The following is a 15632-nucleotide window of genomic DNA, read 5'->3' on the forward strand; positions in this document are numbered from 1 at the left end:
GTCAGCAAGACAATAAGACACAGAATGCCAATGTGGCTGATTGAGATAAAGTCAGATGCACACACACAACATGATAGTTTGTCTGCAGCATCATACAGAGGATGGGTGATTTGCATACTCCTTTGGCCACACAGGAAAACTCAAAACAGTCAGATGTGCTTTTTGCAAAACTCCTCCGAGGCAAAAACAGAATAAAGGCAGTGGCAAAATAACAGTCAGACCTCTAATCACATCTGTTTTCCAAAATGTTAATCAAGCTGCAGCCAAACAAACCTATTTTACACTGCGGTTGGCAGCCGAGCCCAAACAAGTCATGTGTCTCGTCGCATATGCCTGTCCCCAGGACAAGTTAATCAGGCTGTCTCCTCGGCCCTGTTTCATTTTAGATGAGTTTCTAATACGCCTGCCAGGCAGTTCTGCAGCCATCAGCCAAGCAAATACAATTCATGTATCTCACATTTATCTTTTAAACAAGTTGCTCAAGCTGCAACCCATCACTAGCGCCTGGTCAGGTGATTCCTCTACTGCAGCGGTTCCCAAACTTTTTAGGCCACGCACCCCCTTCTACATCCCGACCGGGTTCACGCACCCCTGTAAGGAAACATGGGCATCAGCATCCTTTGAGTGGGACTTACTGTAGAAGAGAAGTAAGTAGCAAATTCATAAAATAGAGTGACATAATCCACTGTACAAAATGTCAGTTAAAGACGACGACAGTCACAAGATTGTGGTCACACACAAGACGTCAGTAAGGAGAATGAAAAGGGTGGCACAGTGAGTCGTTCCCAGGAGATATTTCAAAGTTAAAAGCGCATGAAGTAAAGTATCAGACAACACTGCTGCATCATTTTGCACGATATACTGTATATGGTATAACAAAAAGCACAAGGTTCCCTAATACAGCTTTTAAACATCTATACATTTGAGACAAAAAAACAACCCTGTATGTGTTGGTGACTGAGGTGAGGTGAGGTGTTTACAACAAAACGACAGTGACCAAGTGAACCCATTAAGCACTATTACCCTTCCCCTGGTTGTTGTGTCACGCCCCCAGCAGCTAACTGCACTGGAGCCTCAGTGTCTTCACTAATCAAAGCAGTGGGAGGACCTTTTCTCTGGCCAAGTGTAATGATCCTCGTGCTGCTTTCGCTGTTGTTATATAGTTGTATGCCCACTGCTCAGAGCAGCAGCCCAGACCCTCACAGCTGATCTGGTCATCTCCACTGCTGCCCGACAGCTGCAGCATTGAGCAGATTAGCAAGGGGTTAAATGTAATATCTGAGGGATCACTGAGCTTTATCTCTTTAATTGTGTCTCTCAATCTCCTGCTCCCCTTCATCATAGCGCTCCCTCTGTCTGGCTGTGTATTTTCATCCCCCTGACACACAACTACACGTCTCCGTTCCACGATCTCACATTTGTGTCGCCAGCCTTTTAGAAGTTGCAGCCTCTCAGCATAGCGCACACTCAACTGACCCCCTCCTTCTTTCCTAATGCAAGCATTAGGGAGTACTTGCATGCCTGAGGTGCTGCGGGGAAGAGAGAGCAGGAGCACCGATGAGGCTGGTGAAGTGATGTGCTGAGACAGGAGGGCCCAGTAGCCGGGGTGGGAGGACTGCTCCGGCCCACCTCTGTGCCTCTGACACCGTTAGCTCGTTAGCATAGCCACCAGGCCTTGAACATGATGAGTTCTGAAGAGGTGATTAAGCCAATGCTGAGGTCCCTTGTCGGCTTCAAAGCACAGTCACTCACAAGGTAGGAGAGGAAGGGCATTTGAAGAAAAGAGCCACAGAAAAGAACTGGAGGGGTAATTCAAGTTGATTATGGTCACTGTGCTCCTAGATAGTCATTCATCAAAGGAGCTGATACGGCTGCCGGTGCAGGCAGGGCTCGGGACAGGTCGAGGTTGACCTCAAAGACATCTCGTGAAAAATGAACACTTGTGGTGTGCACAGATGCTTAGCAGAATAAGGCACACACAATGCAATCCCAGTGCCAAATGGTGCGAGTCAATCATGATTCTCCTGTCAGCCTTTTTCTATCTCCTGTCAGTCCCACGTTTAGAATCAGGAATTACAGTGCAACAGCTCAGAAATCTTCAAAAAGCACAAACGATAGCACTGGAATATAGAAGCATGTTATGGGAGCTTTGTCCTGGATCTCTCAGCAGGTCTGTGATATACAGGAGTTGAAACAAAGTGCATGAGACTCCATCTCAGACAGAGCCCAGAGCCTGCTGACAAACACAAAGGTCCCACAGATGAGAGTGAGTGGCATTTGAGCCTCCCAAACCAGCGAGCCATCTGTGCTGGGCGCCACATAATCTCAAACAGGAAGCAGTCATTGCTGTACATCACATCATCTTCCTGTCTTCTTGTCTACCGCAGCACAGTCACACACTGCATTTTGTCACTGGTGGCACAAGGGTTCGGGGTGAACGTGCTTCATGTTATTCAAACTGAACATGTGCCGCCTCTTTTAAAATGCAGGCGTCAGGTGGGAAAGACCTTTGTTTCACCATTACAGTCTCTTCAACCCTAATATCAAGCCGTAATGGGCTTCGTCTCAGTTTAATCAGCCAACAAGGCTTACTATTCTGAAACAGCACTTATTTGTGTGGGTGGATCTTTACAATGGTGTGTCGGGGTTAAGCATCGTACTCAAGGGGATCACTACACTCCCTCAACACGGATTACAAACACTCTCAACTATTAGCTCCTTCTACGACCCCCTCACCGCCGCCCCATACACACAGAAACACGCCCATCTCTTTTTGTTTGTCTGTGTCACCTGTGTCTTATAAATACTCCTGTTTTATGTGCAAGGGTTTTAAGATGTTCACCTTGCTGTTGCTGCTAAATCAACAGAGGGTAGACTGAATCAACAGGACTGAGTACGCGTGTTGCAATGTCAACTGCGAGCGATTCAAGCAGAAGTAATTGCCAATTCAATCAATGTGTCAACAGCAAGCAGTCTGCAAGTCAGGAGGAGACAGGAGGAGGGCTGACTGAGCGTGTATGCGGGTTTCCAGAGCTGGAAAATGTTTAAAAGGTATCAGACGCTAGTGTTCGGATTTTTAAAGGAGTCAGGAGCAAAATTCAACAAATAGATTGAAATAACTAAAATCACAAGAAGTTGTAGTTGTGGGTAATAATATTATTTTATTTATTAACTCAGTTAGTTGTGTATAGTATAGTACAGTAATATACTGCTGTTATTCTTGGTAATATTCTAACTACAAATACAATTTAGTGTCCGTATTCACGATCATTGTTGAACAAACTGACAAATATTGCATACTTTGTTACATTATTACCCGAGATCAACAGTGTGAAATCTGTTAGTTCTCAGTATTGTGCTTCAGTGGGCGTGAATACATGTATTTTGATACGCGCAGCATGTGTAATTTGCATGTGGGCGTCTTAATCTGAATTCTTGTAATATACGTGCACTGGACTGTCACAAGCACATAGTACATGCAGCACAAAGGAATACTGAAGTATTAAAAGGCAGCAAGCAGCTGATTGAGGCCGGGTGGGGGTTTGAATCTGTGATGGTGTACCATCATCACTTTGGGAGCAGCCAGGCTGAGCATGGCAGGCTTGGATGCATGATGCCGGCAGCCATCTGGCTTTGGATGGGACTCCTAAGGGAGACGCAGGCTGGTGCCAACCTTCAGAAAACACTTCCAGTATGTTTGAGAATGAGAATGGCATGTTCATCTGTACTGTGGCTCTGTGCGAGAGCGGCAAACTGTGTTCCTGCAGAGCTGTGACACGTAAGCAAATACTACACGTTCTACATGTGTTCACTGAGCGCCTGGTGCGTCTTCAAGGGCACTGCGGCCTCAAGCTAATTGTAGTCGTGAATAGAAAAGTAGAGGACTTTGATGAATTGAAGATATGGATTTAATCTGTGTTTAACTGTCAGTGGCTGTTGGATGTAAGTGATTCTTCGACTGAGTCAACAGTAAGCTCCATTTACACAAAGACTACATTTCATGCTACACAGTCTATCTGCAATTTCTCATTATCAACATTTCATTGTGTGCTAACCACACAGTACACTCCATCCGGTGGTCTGGGCACATACAACTGTGGCAATATATAGTTACTGCAGACGGTGTTATAGACTGTTAAAAGGTTACTCTGTGCACACTCTCTGACTGTAATTGCTTTGTCAAAGCTGAGCGTATTATAGAATGAGACTGTGAGAGAGCGCATTTGTGTGTGTGTGAGTGTGTGTGCGTGTGTGTGTGTGCGTGCGTGCGTGCGTGTGTGTGTGTGTGTGAGTGTGTGCGTGCGTGTGTGTGCGTGTGTGCATGCGTGTGTGTGTGTGTGTGTGTGTGTGTGTGCGTGTGTGGATGACTACGGATTCATCATACACAATGAATGCATACTGGTAAAGGTGACATGATGAGCAGGTAAATATGTCGATGTAAAGTTACTGTATTATTTCAGCTGTGTGGCAGAACAAATCACCGAGGACCAGAGCCAGAAAAGGCTCCAGCTGAACTTTGCTTTGCTGACACATCACCAGCATATGTAAATATTAAACGCGAGTTTGTCTGATCCCCCTTAATATTCAAGAGAATGAGAGAGAGTCTTATTAATAAGTAAAAAGATTTATTTGAGGCTGAAGAGGGAATGTTGGAATAACATATTTTAATATATTAATAAATAATACATATTTGATACAAGACACCAAATATATGTTCCGAAAGAGTAAGTGGACTTGTTGTGAGTTTCAGTACAGAATTTGATACCCTAATAAATCATATTGGATTCTAACACCAACTATACAACCTGCTCCTGATACTCCGCCTCATACAAACAGACACTGTCCCGCAGTAAAACTATCATGCACCTGCACGTATACATTTCCCTTCTCATACACATGCATGCAACACGTACACGGGCATCAGCACACACTGGCCTTATGTGACATGATGAATCAAACACAGCACTCTCCCTGCTCCACCCTGCATGAACTATTCATAATGTTCTCCCTAGTTGAATTATTGATGAACTATGTTTTCTGTTTCTCTACACTTTTTATTCAACTCTGTGAGAAATTCGGTCTGTTTACCAATGATCCACTCAGGGCCTCTGTTTCATTATGAACAGAGGGGACGCGTCTATATCATAATAATGGACACACTGAGTCAGATCAGTACGCCGGCCCAGCCCATGGAAACGAAATGTTAGGCATATGGGAAAAACAATGTTTTAGTGAAACTGCTGCATGGGAACTGAAACAGAATGCATTGTGTCAAACACACCTCCATCTATATTTACTGTCAGGACAAAGCCAAAGCACGGCTGTGGGCTGGCCTGTGCGAGTGGATGGAGGGAAAGAAAAACATTTCAGGGATGAGGACTAACATGCAGCGTACTGTAAACCAGATTGAGCAGGAGACACAGTGAGAACATCTTATGTTCTATTTGCAACCATACTCTGGCGAGACGACAATGACACAAGGTTGGTTTGAATCTCCTTGAGAGGCGTAATGGGGAGGAAACGGCCCCAAAACAAGGACATCCTATTTACTGAGAGCCACACATGACTTTCAGCACTAATTGATGTGAAATATTGTGCAACGTAACAAGCAGTTGGCTTCCTCTTACTCATTATCTCTGATTCTCACTCTCTCTCCTTCGCCTCCTTCTCATTCTATCACCTCTTTCCTTTCTCTCCTCCTCCGCTCTTCCACCCGTTCTCGCACAGACGCTGGCATTCGTCGTCTCATCGCAGATTGAAAAGGGACCGACTTTATTTTTTTTTCTTTTGTATGATACAACTCAGCCTAATTTGCTCTGAATGAATTATGAAGTGTGTCACTCGTGGGGTGACAGAAAAAATGTATTTTCATGAATATTTCCAGCATTATTCTGTTATCCACACGCTACAGATCCTCCTTAAGTACAGTTACAGAGAATTTCATTACAGGATGTCTATTACAAGTCATGCTGTAGGTGTGACACGATAAGGGTGGTAAACACTTAATAGGCAGTATTTCTGAATCTTTGTGGATATTTCTTTCACCTCTTCCATAATGCGGCATTTTCTTTTGTCAAAAACTAAAAAAAAGATTACGTGCACTGCGATTAGTAGAAAGATTAAAACCTGGAAAAGACAGAGGTCAGGTGAATGCTTTCTGAAGCTACTGTAGTTTAACGTTGTTTTAAATAGCTTTAATTACTTTGGTACATACTTACAGTAGCAGCTCATTTGCATTTTATCCCCATTTTTGTTGTCCCTTTCTATTAGTGTAAGAATTTCCTCAGCTCTCATCAGCAGGTGAGGACTTTATTTACTGTAAATTGTTTCATCTTGTAGCCGGAAAAACAACAGCCTTTGGAAAGATGGGGACATATAATACAAGTGAAAATCACTGATTTGCTTCTAATAAAAAGATCCTGAAACAATTGAGCCTTAGAGGAGAAGCCTGGTGCTATTATTATTATTGTCTATTTTATTGAAAACACTGAAATTATACTGTCCTACAAACGAGTTTTGACAAAGCATATTCCTTTTATTCCTCCATTAAAACTCAAATCTCATCAGAAATTATAAACACATAAATGAGCCCCACTGGCCCCCACCTGGGTGACATGTTCCTTGTGACAATGTTTTTAGCTGATCCCACATAAATTAGCTAAAAACACTTAATACTTAAAATAAAAGTATGTATTCATGACTTTTTTTAAAAATCGGCAGTACATCGTGAGCAATAACCAATGAGCTGAGAGTTACAGACCGGGTAGGGAAGAATTATGAGGACGACAAACACATTGTTGGTTTTGGTCTTTTCATTTTAGTCTCTTCAGGATTTGTTGATAATAACAAAAATGTAAAATATCACTAGCCTTGTCCTTTAATACATTTCTAGTAACTGGTAAACAGTTGTCACTACCCAGTTGTTCAGCCACTGAGCACAGATTCAATTTAAGTCGCTTTTTTGGCGATCATCCAGAGTGACTCAATACAAAAAATCAGACCAGACCAGTGACGACAAGAAATGATGCACTTACATGCTTAGTCACCACACCGTCATGAAAGCAGGGAGCAGTGATACAAATTCAGCCGAGAAAAGACAGAGAAAAAGAAACAGAGAAACAGAAACGTTTTGGAGAGATTAGAAAAGGATGAGGAGGAAAAATGTGCCAAACAGGCTGTGGAAATCAAGCTGAGAAACCAAGATTCAAAGTACAAAGCCTCACACCATGTCCAAACGCTTCTCACCCATGGGTTGGGTATCGTTTGGGTTTTTTCCGATACCGGTGCTAAAACGATACTTTTAAAACGATACCGGTGCCTAAACGGTACCTGAACCGATACTTTTTTCTTCAAATTGAACAATATATTAACTGTTTAAAGTATACTATAAATATAAATAAATACAAAACACTTGGCTTCAAACTACAGCTTCAAACTTCTTAACTATGAACAATATATTAACTGTTAACAGTTTACAGTATACTTAAATAAATATAAAACACACACACTCTGTACACACACTACAGCTTCAAACTTCAGCAATTATTTTGCAGCAATATGAGCATATTTTCCTTCTCTGACAAAATACGACACGACTCATGACTTATTTTATTTTACCATTTGGTGGCGGTAATGCGCCAATTTGTTGTTTGCCAACCGCCAGTACACCTCAAAGGAGGAGAAGAAGCAGCTTTTGCGTGCCTGTGTTGTTGTGCTTATGAGCGACAGCGCTACGTACCCCGTTGTAATAATACTATGAGTGAGGAGCGGAGGACCGAGTCCTGCTGCCAGGACGGAGTCATCAGAGTAGTGTAAAAAAAGTATTTCAAATCGGCTCAGGCACCAAAAGGAGGCACCGAAATCTGCGTTACGTTTCGGTCCGGTAGATACCGGACGTATAGGAACCGGTTCCATATTGGCACCGAGTTTCGGTACCCAACCCTACTCTGGAGTGACCAACCTTTCAGCTCACACATGGAATGACAACAAAAACTGTTTGGAAAGAATGCACCTTGTGCTGGAGTGAGGCCGAAGACAGCTGAGCAGAAACACATCACACCTAATAGTCTCTCCTGAAAACAGAGCAACGGCAGTCTGAAGGTTTTTGTAGACTCTCAGCATCTTAGCAGCCGAGCATGAAAGGGACGCCTGACAAACAAATTATCTCTCTGTTTCCATAGCGATCTATGAATGGCCTGTGCTAGTGCCTGTAACAACCAGATGCCCGGGCAGACAAGGCTCGCCTATAAAAAGCCAGCGCTCTGCGGAAAGCCAGTTATTACTGCTATCATTCAATTGGATTTGATTTGCATAATTAAACTCTGTTATTGCCTGGCTTACTGCAAGTCCCTGCTCTTACCAACTGGATTGCCACCATGACAGAGGACTAAAGGAGCACTTCAGGAAACAATATACCCTCAGCTAACCCCTGTGACTAATCAATACTAAGATTCACCATTAAATTCAACTTGATAAGGCCCAGTTTTCTGTAGATGGGTCATATATTCCTGTGCAGCTCCAGGGTAGAGTGCACACTGATGAGGTGAGTCACAGCCTGGACTTCACTCAGCTAACTACATGAAAGGCCCTGATGGAGCAGAACAGAGCAGGTCCGGTATGAGAAGCACTGAGAGCGAGAAAGAGAAGAAGCTTGCAGGCTTGCATAAAGCATTGTGTGTACAAGCCGCATCCAGAAACCTGCAGCTTGAAAACACAAATATCAACCCATCTTGTGCAGAAATCTTCTTTATTTTAAAGTAATTTGTTGATCCCTCCAATGACGCACTACTCTTTAAAAACACTACGAAACAACAAGAACCAGCACTGACATACAAAATGGGAATCATGAAAAACCGCAGAGATAAAGCAAACGGAGACAATTGTTGGCCAATTGACAGCACCTGAAACACAAGAATCCTCTGTAAATTGCAGCTATTCCCTCCAAGAGCGGGCGGCCACAAATGGATAACAACACTGCCCATTCAACTGCAAGATGACGCAGCATTTCTTCTGGAAACACATCAACAAATCATTTCATTTAGCAAATGCATGGTCTGAAAGCCGTTGCAGACCAGTTGACACTTTGTTACACATAAATGAAAGCCAAACAGATCAAATCAGAGTCTTACCTCGACTAGGTGGGGAGTGGGATTGAAGCCACACATGTTGCACACTTGGTGGTGGCACTGTGTGCAGGTGTTGTAGTTGGGTTGTTCTGCCGTGTTGCCGATGTTGAGGTTAGTCTTGCAGAGAGGACAACAAGCTTTGGGTTTAGTGGAGTCCGGGGGGGCGTGCTGTTGTTGCTGCTGAGCATGGGCTCGAGGCCCTTGTTGTGCAGGCTGAGGTCCTGAGGGTTTACCCGCCCCAGGCCCTGGACCAGGAGATCCTCCTGGTTTGGGGGCCGTTTTGGGGGGCTGTTGTGGTTGAGTAGTCTCAGATATGAGAGTGCTGGCCTGGTTAAGAAGAGAAGCACCAAAGCCAAACAGCTTCCCAAATGTCTGCTCTGGAGGTGGGGGCTGCCGTGAAGGAGAGCTCCCCGCACTGCGAGTCTGGTCGTGGCGGGTGTTCTGGGGTTGGTGGGCGGGAGAGTTGCGGGACAGATCAGGCTGGGACGGGGCTTTGGCCATGCCGGGGAGAGCGATTGCCCCTGGAGGGAGCTTTATTTGTTTCTGACCTGGGCCAGCTGGACCAGCCTGTTTGGTAGAGCCAGGCGTTGGATGGGGCTGCGCTGGATGATGGGCCTGCGCTGGATGATGGGCCTGCGCTGGATGATGGGCCTGCGCTGGATGTTGAGCCTGCGCTGGATGTTGAGCCTGCGCTGGATGTTGAGCCTGCGCTGGATGATGGGCCTGCGCTGGATGTTGAGCCTGCGCTGGATGTTGAGCCTGCGCTGGATGTTGGGCCTGCGCTGGATGATGGGCCTGCGCTGGATGTTGAGCCTGCGCTGGATGTTGAGCCTGCGCTGGATGATGGGCCTGCGCTGGATGTTGAGCCTGCGCTGGATGATGGGCCTGCGCTGGATGTTGAGCCTGCGCTGGATGTTGAGCCTGCGCTGGATGATGGGCCTGCGCTGGATGGTGAGCCTGCGCTGGAGGCTGCATCTGAGGAGGGGGCTGTGTCTGGGGTGCAGGCTGAGTCGAAGCATCAGGTTTAAGTTCTGGTTTGGCTGCATGAGAAGGAGAGTGTATCTGTTGCTGACTCTTGGAGCGTGGTGTGGTCATGTCCATCCCCAACGCTCTCTGCATCTGACAGTTCAGACATAGCCACTCCTGAACCTGTGAAAGAAAGAGATAAAAAAACAACAACAATGACCATAAGCTACAGCATAGTCTCCATCGTGTACTAAATAAATGACTGTGGGAATTAAAGAAAATAGTTCAACATATTGGGAAATAAGTTAATTTGATTGATGACTCTCTCTCATGTCTGTACCCTTTTTATGGATTAAACAAATACAATATAATGTGTTAATCAGTGAGCTTCAGAGGCACTGGGAGGCAGATTTCCAGACATCCAGGCTAGCTGTTTTCTCCTGTTTTCAGTGCGTATGCTAAGCTAAGCTAACCATCTGCTGATCGTAGCTTCATATTTACTGTGCAGACACATGAATGAATCTCACTCTCGGCAAGGTAGCAAATATTTCCCAAAATTTAAAGTGATACCTTTGATAAAAGGTTTAACTGACGGGCGGTTGTAGACGATAAAAAGAGGGTGCATTATTTAAATAAGTCAAGATATCTTTCAAAAAGATACCGTAACTTGGTTGTCTGCATCTCCTCCCTGCACCCCCCTGGGTTATTCGTGCATGCTCCACTTTCTTTCCACTGTCCAAAGAGATTCAAGTAACATGAACTAAAAACTCTGAATTGCCTTTGGGTGTGAATGTGAACATGAGTGTGTTGTCTGTGTATGTGATGGACTCGCTGCCTTCCCTTCCCCTCATCCAATGCATGCTGGAATAGCCTCCAGTCTTCTCTGAATAGGAAGCATTGTGTATGTAAAATGATTGAATGAAACAATAGTTGTGAATAATGTAAAATATCTCATTGAGGATGGATTTTGGCATCCTCTGCCTCTACATGGACATTTATTGGTAAACATTAATTACCCATGAACAAATGCGTAGGAAATAAATGTGACAGACGGGGTCCAAACCAGCTAATGCTAAAGTACTATATAGTACTGACTATAAATTTCAATAAGTATGTTTTGTATAGTAGTATTTTGTATAGTAGTATTTGTGTTTGTGTATTTCATGCTGACTGTGCTCATGTAACTTGTTATTGTTGCTGAACGTCTTTATAAGGTTTAATTGCAAAATGTTTTTGACTGCCTGGAGCGTCGTTCCATATATTATCTGTTAAAACATTTCATACAAGCTAGCACGGTAGTTGTGACTTCACAGTTTAGCTACAGCGCTATGATTCAAGTGTAGTATCGCTCTACATAATGCCAAACACTGACTCACTGCTGTACTCTGACTTTTAGTTGAACAACTCTGCTTGAATAGTAACTTAACCCTGATGATAGCGCCTAACTCTATTTTAACCAGACTGGACTACCGCTTTGTTTCACTTCTTTATTCATTATTCGTCATTGGGGATGCTCCGATTCGACTTTTTAAGTCCCAAGATCCCATCCCAACCTGAGCTGTCCGGCAGGTTTTTATTTACCATTGCACTGTTCACTGTTTTAAAATGTTTAATAACCACTCCACCTGCCTTGCAGTATTTCTCAATCTGTCTCCGAGTCAGTCGGTCAGTTAGTCGGTCAGTCAGTCAGTCAATACAGACAGAGCTTGTGTCGGACTCAGCAGCATCTTTGCCTTGTGCCTGGCTCCCGCCCAATCCTCAGTATGTGCAGAGATGAGGCCACGGTTTTCACTGTCAATCAGGGAAGCTGAGAAGCCGGGAACAGAGGTGAACCCTCGGGACAGTCAGAGCAATGTGGACAGTGAAAAAACCCAACACTGGACTCTTCTTCCAATCAGAGATTTACAAGTGGGAACTCCTCTTTCCATCATTACTATTGTCCTTGATTTTTTGCTTCTTCTCTAAATTACAGTTAGGCTAATCATATTAAGCCCATTGAGGAGAAAACAAACCGGAAAAACAAAGAAAGCAGCTGCTGGGAGGGCAGGCAGCTATTTATCAATTCCATCGTGTCTGCTTGCCTCCACCTCCTCTCTCCATCTCATTCCTCTCTGGGTCCCCCTTGTTATGAGGCAATCATGTGGATCTTTATGAAATCTGATCTGTATCAGCAAAAAAACAAGCACACTGCATGCTCTGTCTCCTGCCCTCCTTCTCTATACGCTCTCTGTTGAAACCCTCCATCTTGTCCTCCTTCACCCATCTTTATTCCTCCGTCTTATCTGCATCTCTCGAATCACACCACTCCCTATAACTCTCCTCCACCATCTCCATCACCGTCTCCATCTCAAGTACTGTATACATTTTTGATGGCTCTCATCCGGCTTTGCTTACACACATGGATCCAATTCCTGCCTAAGCTTGCTAAATGTGTGTTTTCGTGTGTAGGTGTGTGTGTGTGTGTGTGTGTCTAGGATGCACGTCAAAGGTCAAAAGATGCGACCGGAGCTCACAGTTCTGTGAGGACTCAGCGTCTGCCAACAGGATGCTCGAGCAACGTGGCTTCATGCAGAACAACGATTTGCTGCCAGAAATAGAACCTTTTAGCAGCAATGGCCCACCGATTCTTGGATACGGCTCAAATCATGAGAGCAAAGCATCCTTATTAGCACCACACACACTCTCACATATATATACGTTGAATTGCTTTGGGTAAGATGTGATACATATACTTCATCATATCAACTAACAATTATTTTAAATAATTGATTCATTTGGAGATTGATTACATTTCACAATGTGTTAATTGTTTGGTCTGTTTAATTGCAATCACATAAAACCTGACATCTTCAGATGTCTTCTTTTGGTCAACCAACCGTCCAAACCGAGTTATTAACGATCACATGAGTCAAATGAAAGCAGCACTTTCTCACATTTGAGGAGTTGGAACTAGACAATTTCTGGCTTTCCTTCTTAGTAAATTATTAAATTATTAATTGAACTAGCGTTATCAGACAACATCTATAGATGTAGTCAAGAGTCACTCTGTGTATTACAATAAAAACCCTGTCAATGACTTAAACTGATATAGCAGATTCCATGTGTTTTGATTTTCAATGGAGGGGCAAAACTGTTGTTCCTCGTGGATCACAAATTAACCTAAACAACATCCATGTGACCCCAAAATGATCCTACAAGTTAAAAGTGTGAAGAAACAATGACAACTGCATCAGAACATGTAACCCTGCATACATCACATAGGTGCACAGAGTTACCCACTTTTCTTCTCCAGTTTGTTGACGTGAGACATCATGCACGCCGTCATTCCCCAGGAAAGCTGAGTTACGAACACGCTCTGAGACAGAATCAAACTTCAACTAAACAAGAACGCAGACAAAGGAGGAAGCTCTGTCCCGGAGATCACGATGCGGTATCACCATGCAGTGCGCACAGCAGCTGAGCACTGCAGTTTGGAGATCAGCAGGCTTGGAATGCAGCGGTTTATCAATTCCTTGCAAATTGGGCCAGAAGACATTGAAATTCCTCCCAATGCGCACATTGTGCGCCTCCCTGTGTCCAGAAGTTGTGGCCTTAACAAATTTGGCACCCCAGATGGGACTTGACGAACTCTAAGACGGGGATGTGGGACCGCGGATACTTTCGGAGTGTACACGAATAAAAGGTGAGCAGAGCCATTTTAATAAAAATCTGTTTTGGTAATCTTAGCCGAAAGTGTTCACGGACCGCATAGACCCTGAAGGCCGCATCTGGGCACAGAGAAAGGCCGCAGAGTAACCTGAAGCTGGAAAAGTGCATTCTCCTGAAATTTAAGGTAAATCAGGAAGGTACGGGAAGACAGTTAGAAATAGAATGAGAATACTAGCATGGTGAGCTAAGGGTACTGAGAATAAAGACAATACAGAGAAAATACAGCGCTGTCAGTAATAAATAAAAATCACCACATGAAGATTCGAAAAATGGTGAGTATTACCGGCGGACTGGTGATGCCTGCGTTGATCTGTCTTTAAGTGGCGACTTTAAGGGGGTTTGATCCATGTATTGCCGGGTTAGTGTGCTAACTGTTTAAAAGGGTTTGTCTTGTTCTGCGAACTGAGGACGCGTATTTGGGAGGGCACGTGAAAGGCCTTTCACGTGGGGTCCAGGTATCGTGGCTTCGGGCAGAATATACGATCGCTTACTAGGGCAGAGGCTGGCAGTTGGCCCCGAAAACCGTTAGCTCCTGGGCTCCGGTTCTTGGGAACTGACTCGCCGGGCCTTTGCTTTGAGTGAATAAAGGAATCGTGTGGGTGATTAATAGAATGAGAATAACAGGCATTCGGTAGAGTTGTGCAGTTCAGGCGAGATAACAGAGCCTTGTGTGAGCTCAAATATAAGGGTGGACTAAATTGGGGTTCCTTGAAAAAGGCAGTTTTTGCCAATTAAAATGTGATCAACTTGGAGTGTGCAAGGTGGAGATTGCACATGTGTTCTGGTACGAGGACCAGGAATGGTGTGAAAGGACATGTCTGACTGGCAGCAAGTCAGACTCAATTCACTGACTTCAGAAACACCGATGATCCTGGCAGCAGAGCTGGTTACACCCACTGAGACAGCGGCTGCATTAACCCCCCTTCCCCCAAACCACTCCACAACCTCCAACCAGAAAGGACAAAGGCACTGGCAAGCTGAGCGGTGTCATGGACAGTTCTCTTCACCACCCACACGAGAACGAGCTACCTGAACAGTCACTGCACACACAGACTCAACTGAACTTTTTGACAAGCAGGGAGCTGCATTCATAAAAAGAAAGAAATTAGACGAGTAGATTCATGAATGGTTGTGGAAATATCGCTGTTAAATTTATGTTCATGCTGTTTGTTGTGCTGGTGCAGTGTCAGGCACAGTGTCAGTATCCTCAGCATAACTGAGGATACTGGAAATAGTGCAGCGAGGTAGTGTATAACATGATATCTTGGTATACAGAAGATGGACACAATGTACACCTGTGCAGTGTAATGCAATAAAAAACTAATCTCTGCAAAAGACATGCTGCTACCTTTTAGAAGCTTTTAATGTTCAAGTTTTGTTGAGACTGTGTCAGACTCTTCTCAGCTGTAATGTTTAGGGCTGCATTTAGTGCTGTTGTAGTTTAGTGTTGTTTAGTTTAGTTGTATGCACAAAGACCAGATGCACATGCGTTTAGCGTTTGTAGCAAAATGCTACATTACTGTAAAGGGTAGCTGTTGTCAGATAATAGACAACAAAATAGTAGCACACTGCAAATGATGAACATTACCATAACCATACCTTGGAAACACGGCCTCAAAAACTAAAATTGAATTCAAAAGCTTTGAAAGAGACATATTTCAGATAAAGATCGTGTTCTGTTAATTTCCCTTTAATTGTGTTTTTTAAGTGTTAATAAATAAGCATGTCTGACAGAATAATAGACTTTAGATATCTACTGCAAAATTTAATTCCCAATCTGAAGCACTGGCAGAATAAAAAAGAAACATACAAATCACTTCAATATATCCTGAT

The 15632-nt window shown here is 44.0% G+C and overlaps 1 protein-coding gene across 1 annotated transcript in view; it reads right to left on the bottom strand.

Annotated features, from left to right (window-relative positions):
• The window catches only part of bsnb (bassoon (presynaptic cytomatrix protein) b), a gene marked incomplete at its 5' end in the record, with an annotated part of 53865 nt that overhangs the window by 25719 nt on the left and 12514 nt on the right, over positions 1 to 15632 (bottom strand). Inside the window, 2 exons of the mRNA XM_079266163.1 lie at positions 9129 to 9740; positions 10083 to 10274. Of these exons, the coding sequence (XP_079122289.1) occupies positions 9129 to 9740; positions 10083 to 10274 (804 nt within the window). The remainder of the gene's footprint in view (positions 1 to 9128; positions 9741 to 10082; positions 10275 to 15632) is intronic.

This window comes from Melanostigma gelatinosum, assembly GCF_949748355.1.
Source record: "Melanostigma gelatinosum genome assembly, chromosome: 3".
Lineage (NCBI taxonomy): Eukaryota > Metazoa > Chordata > Actinopteri > Perciformes > Zoarcidae > Melanostigma > Melanostigma gelatinosum.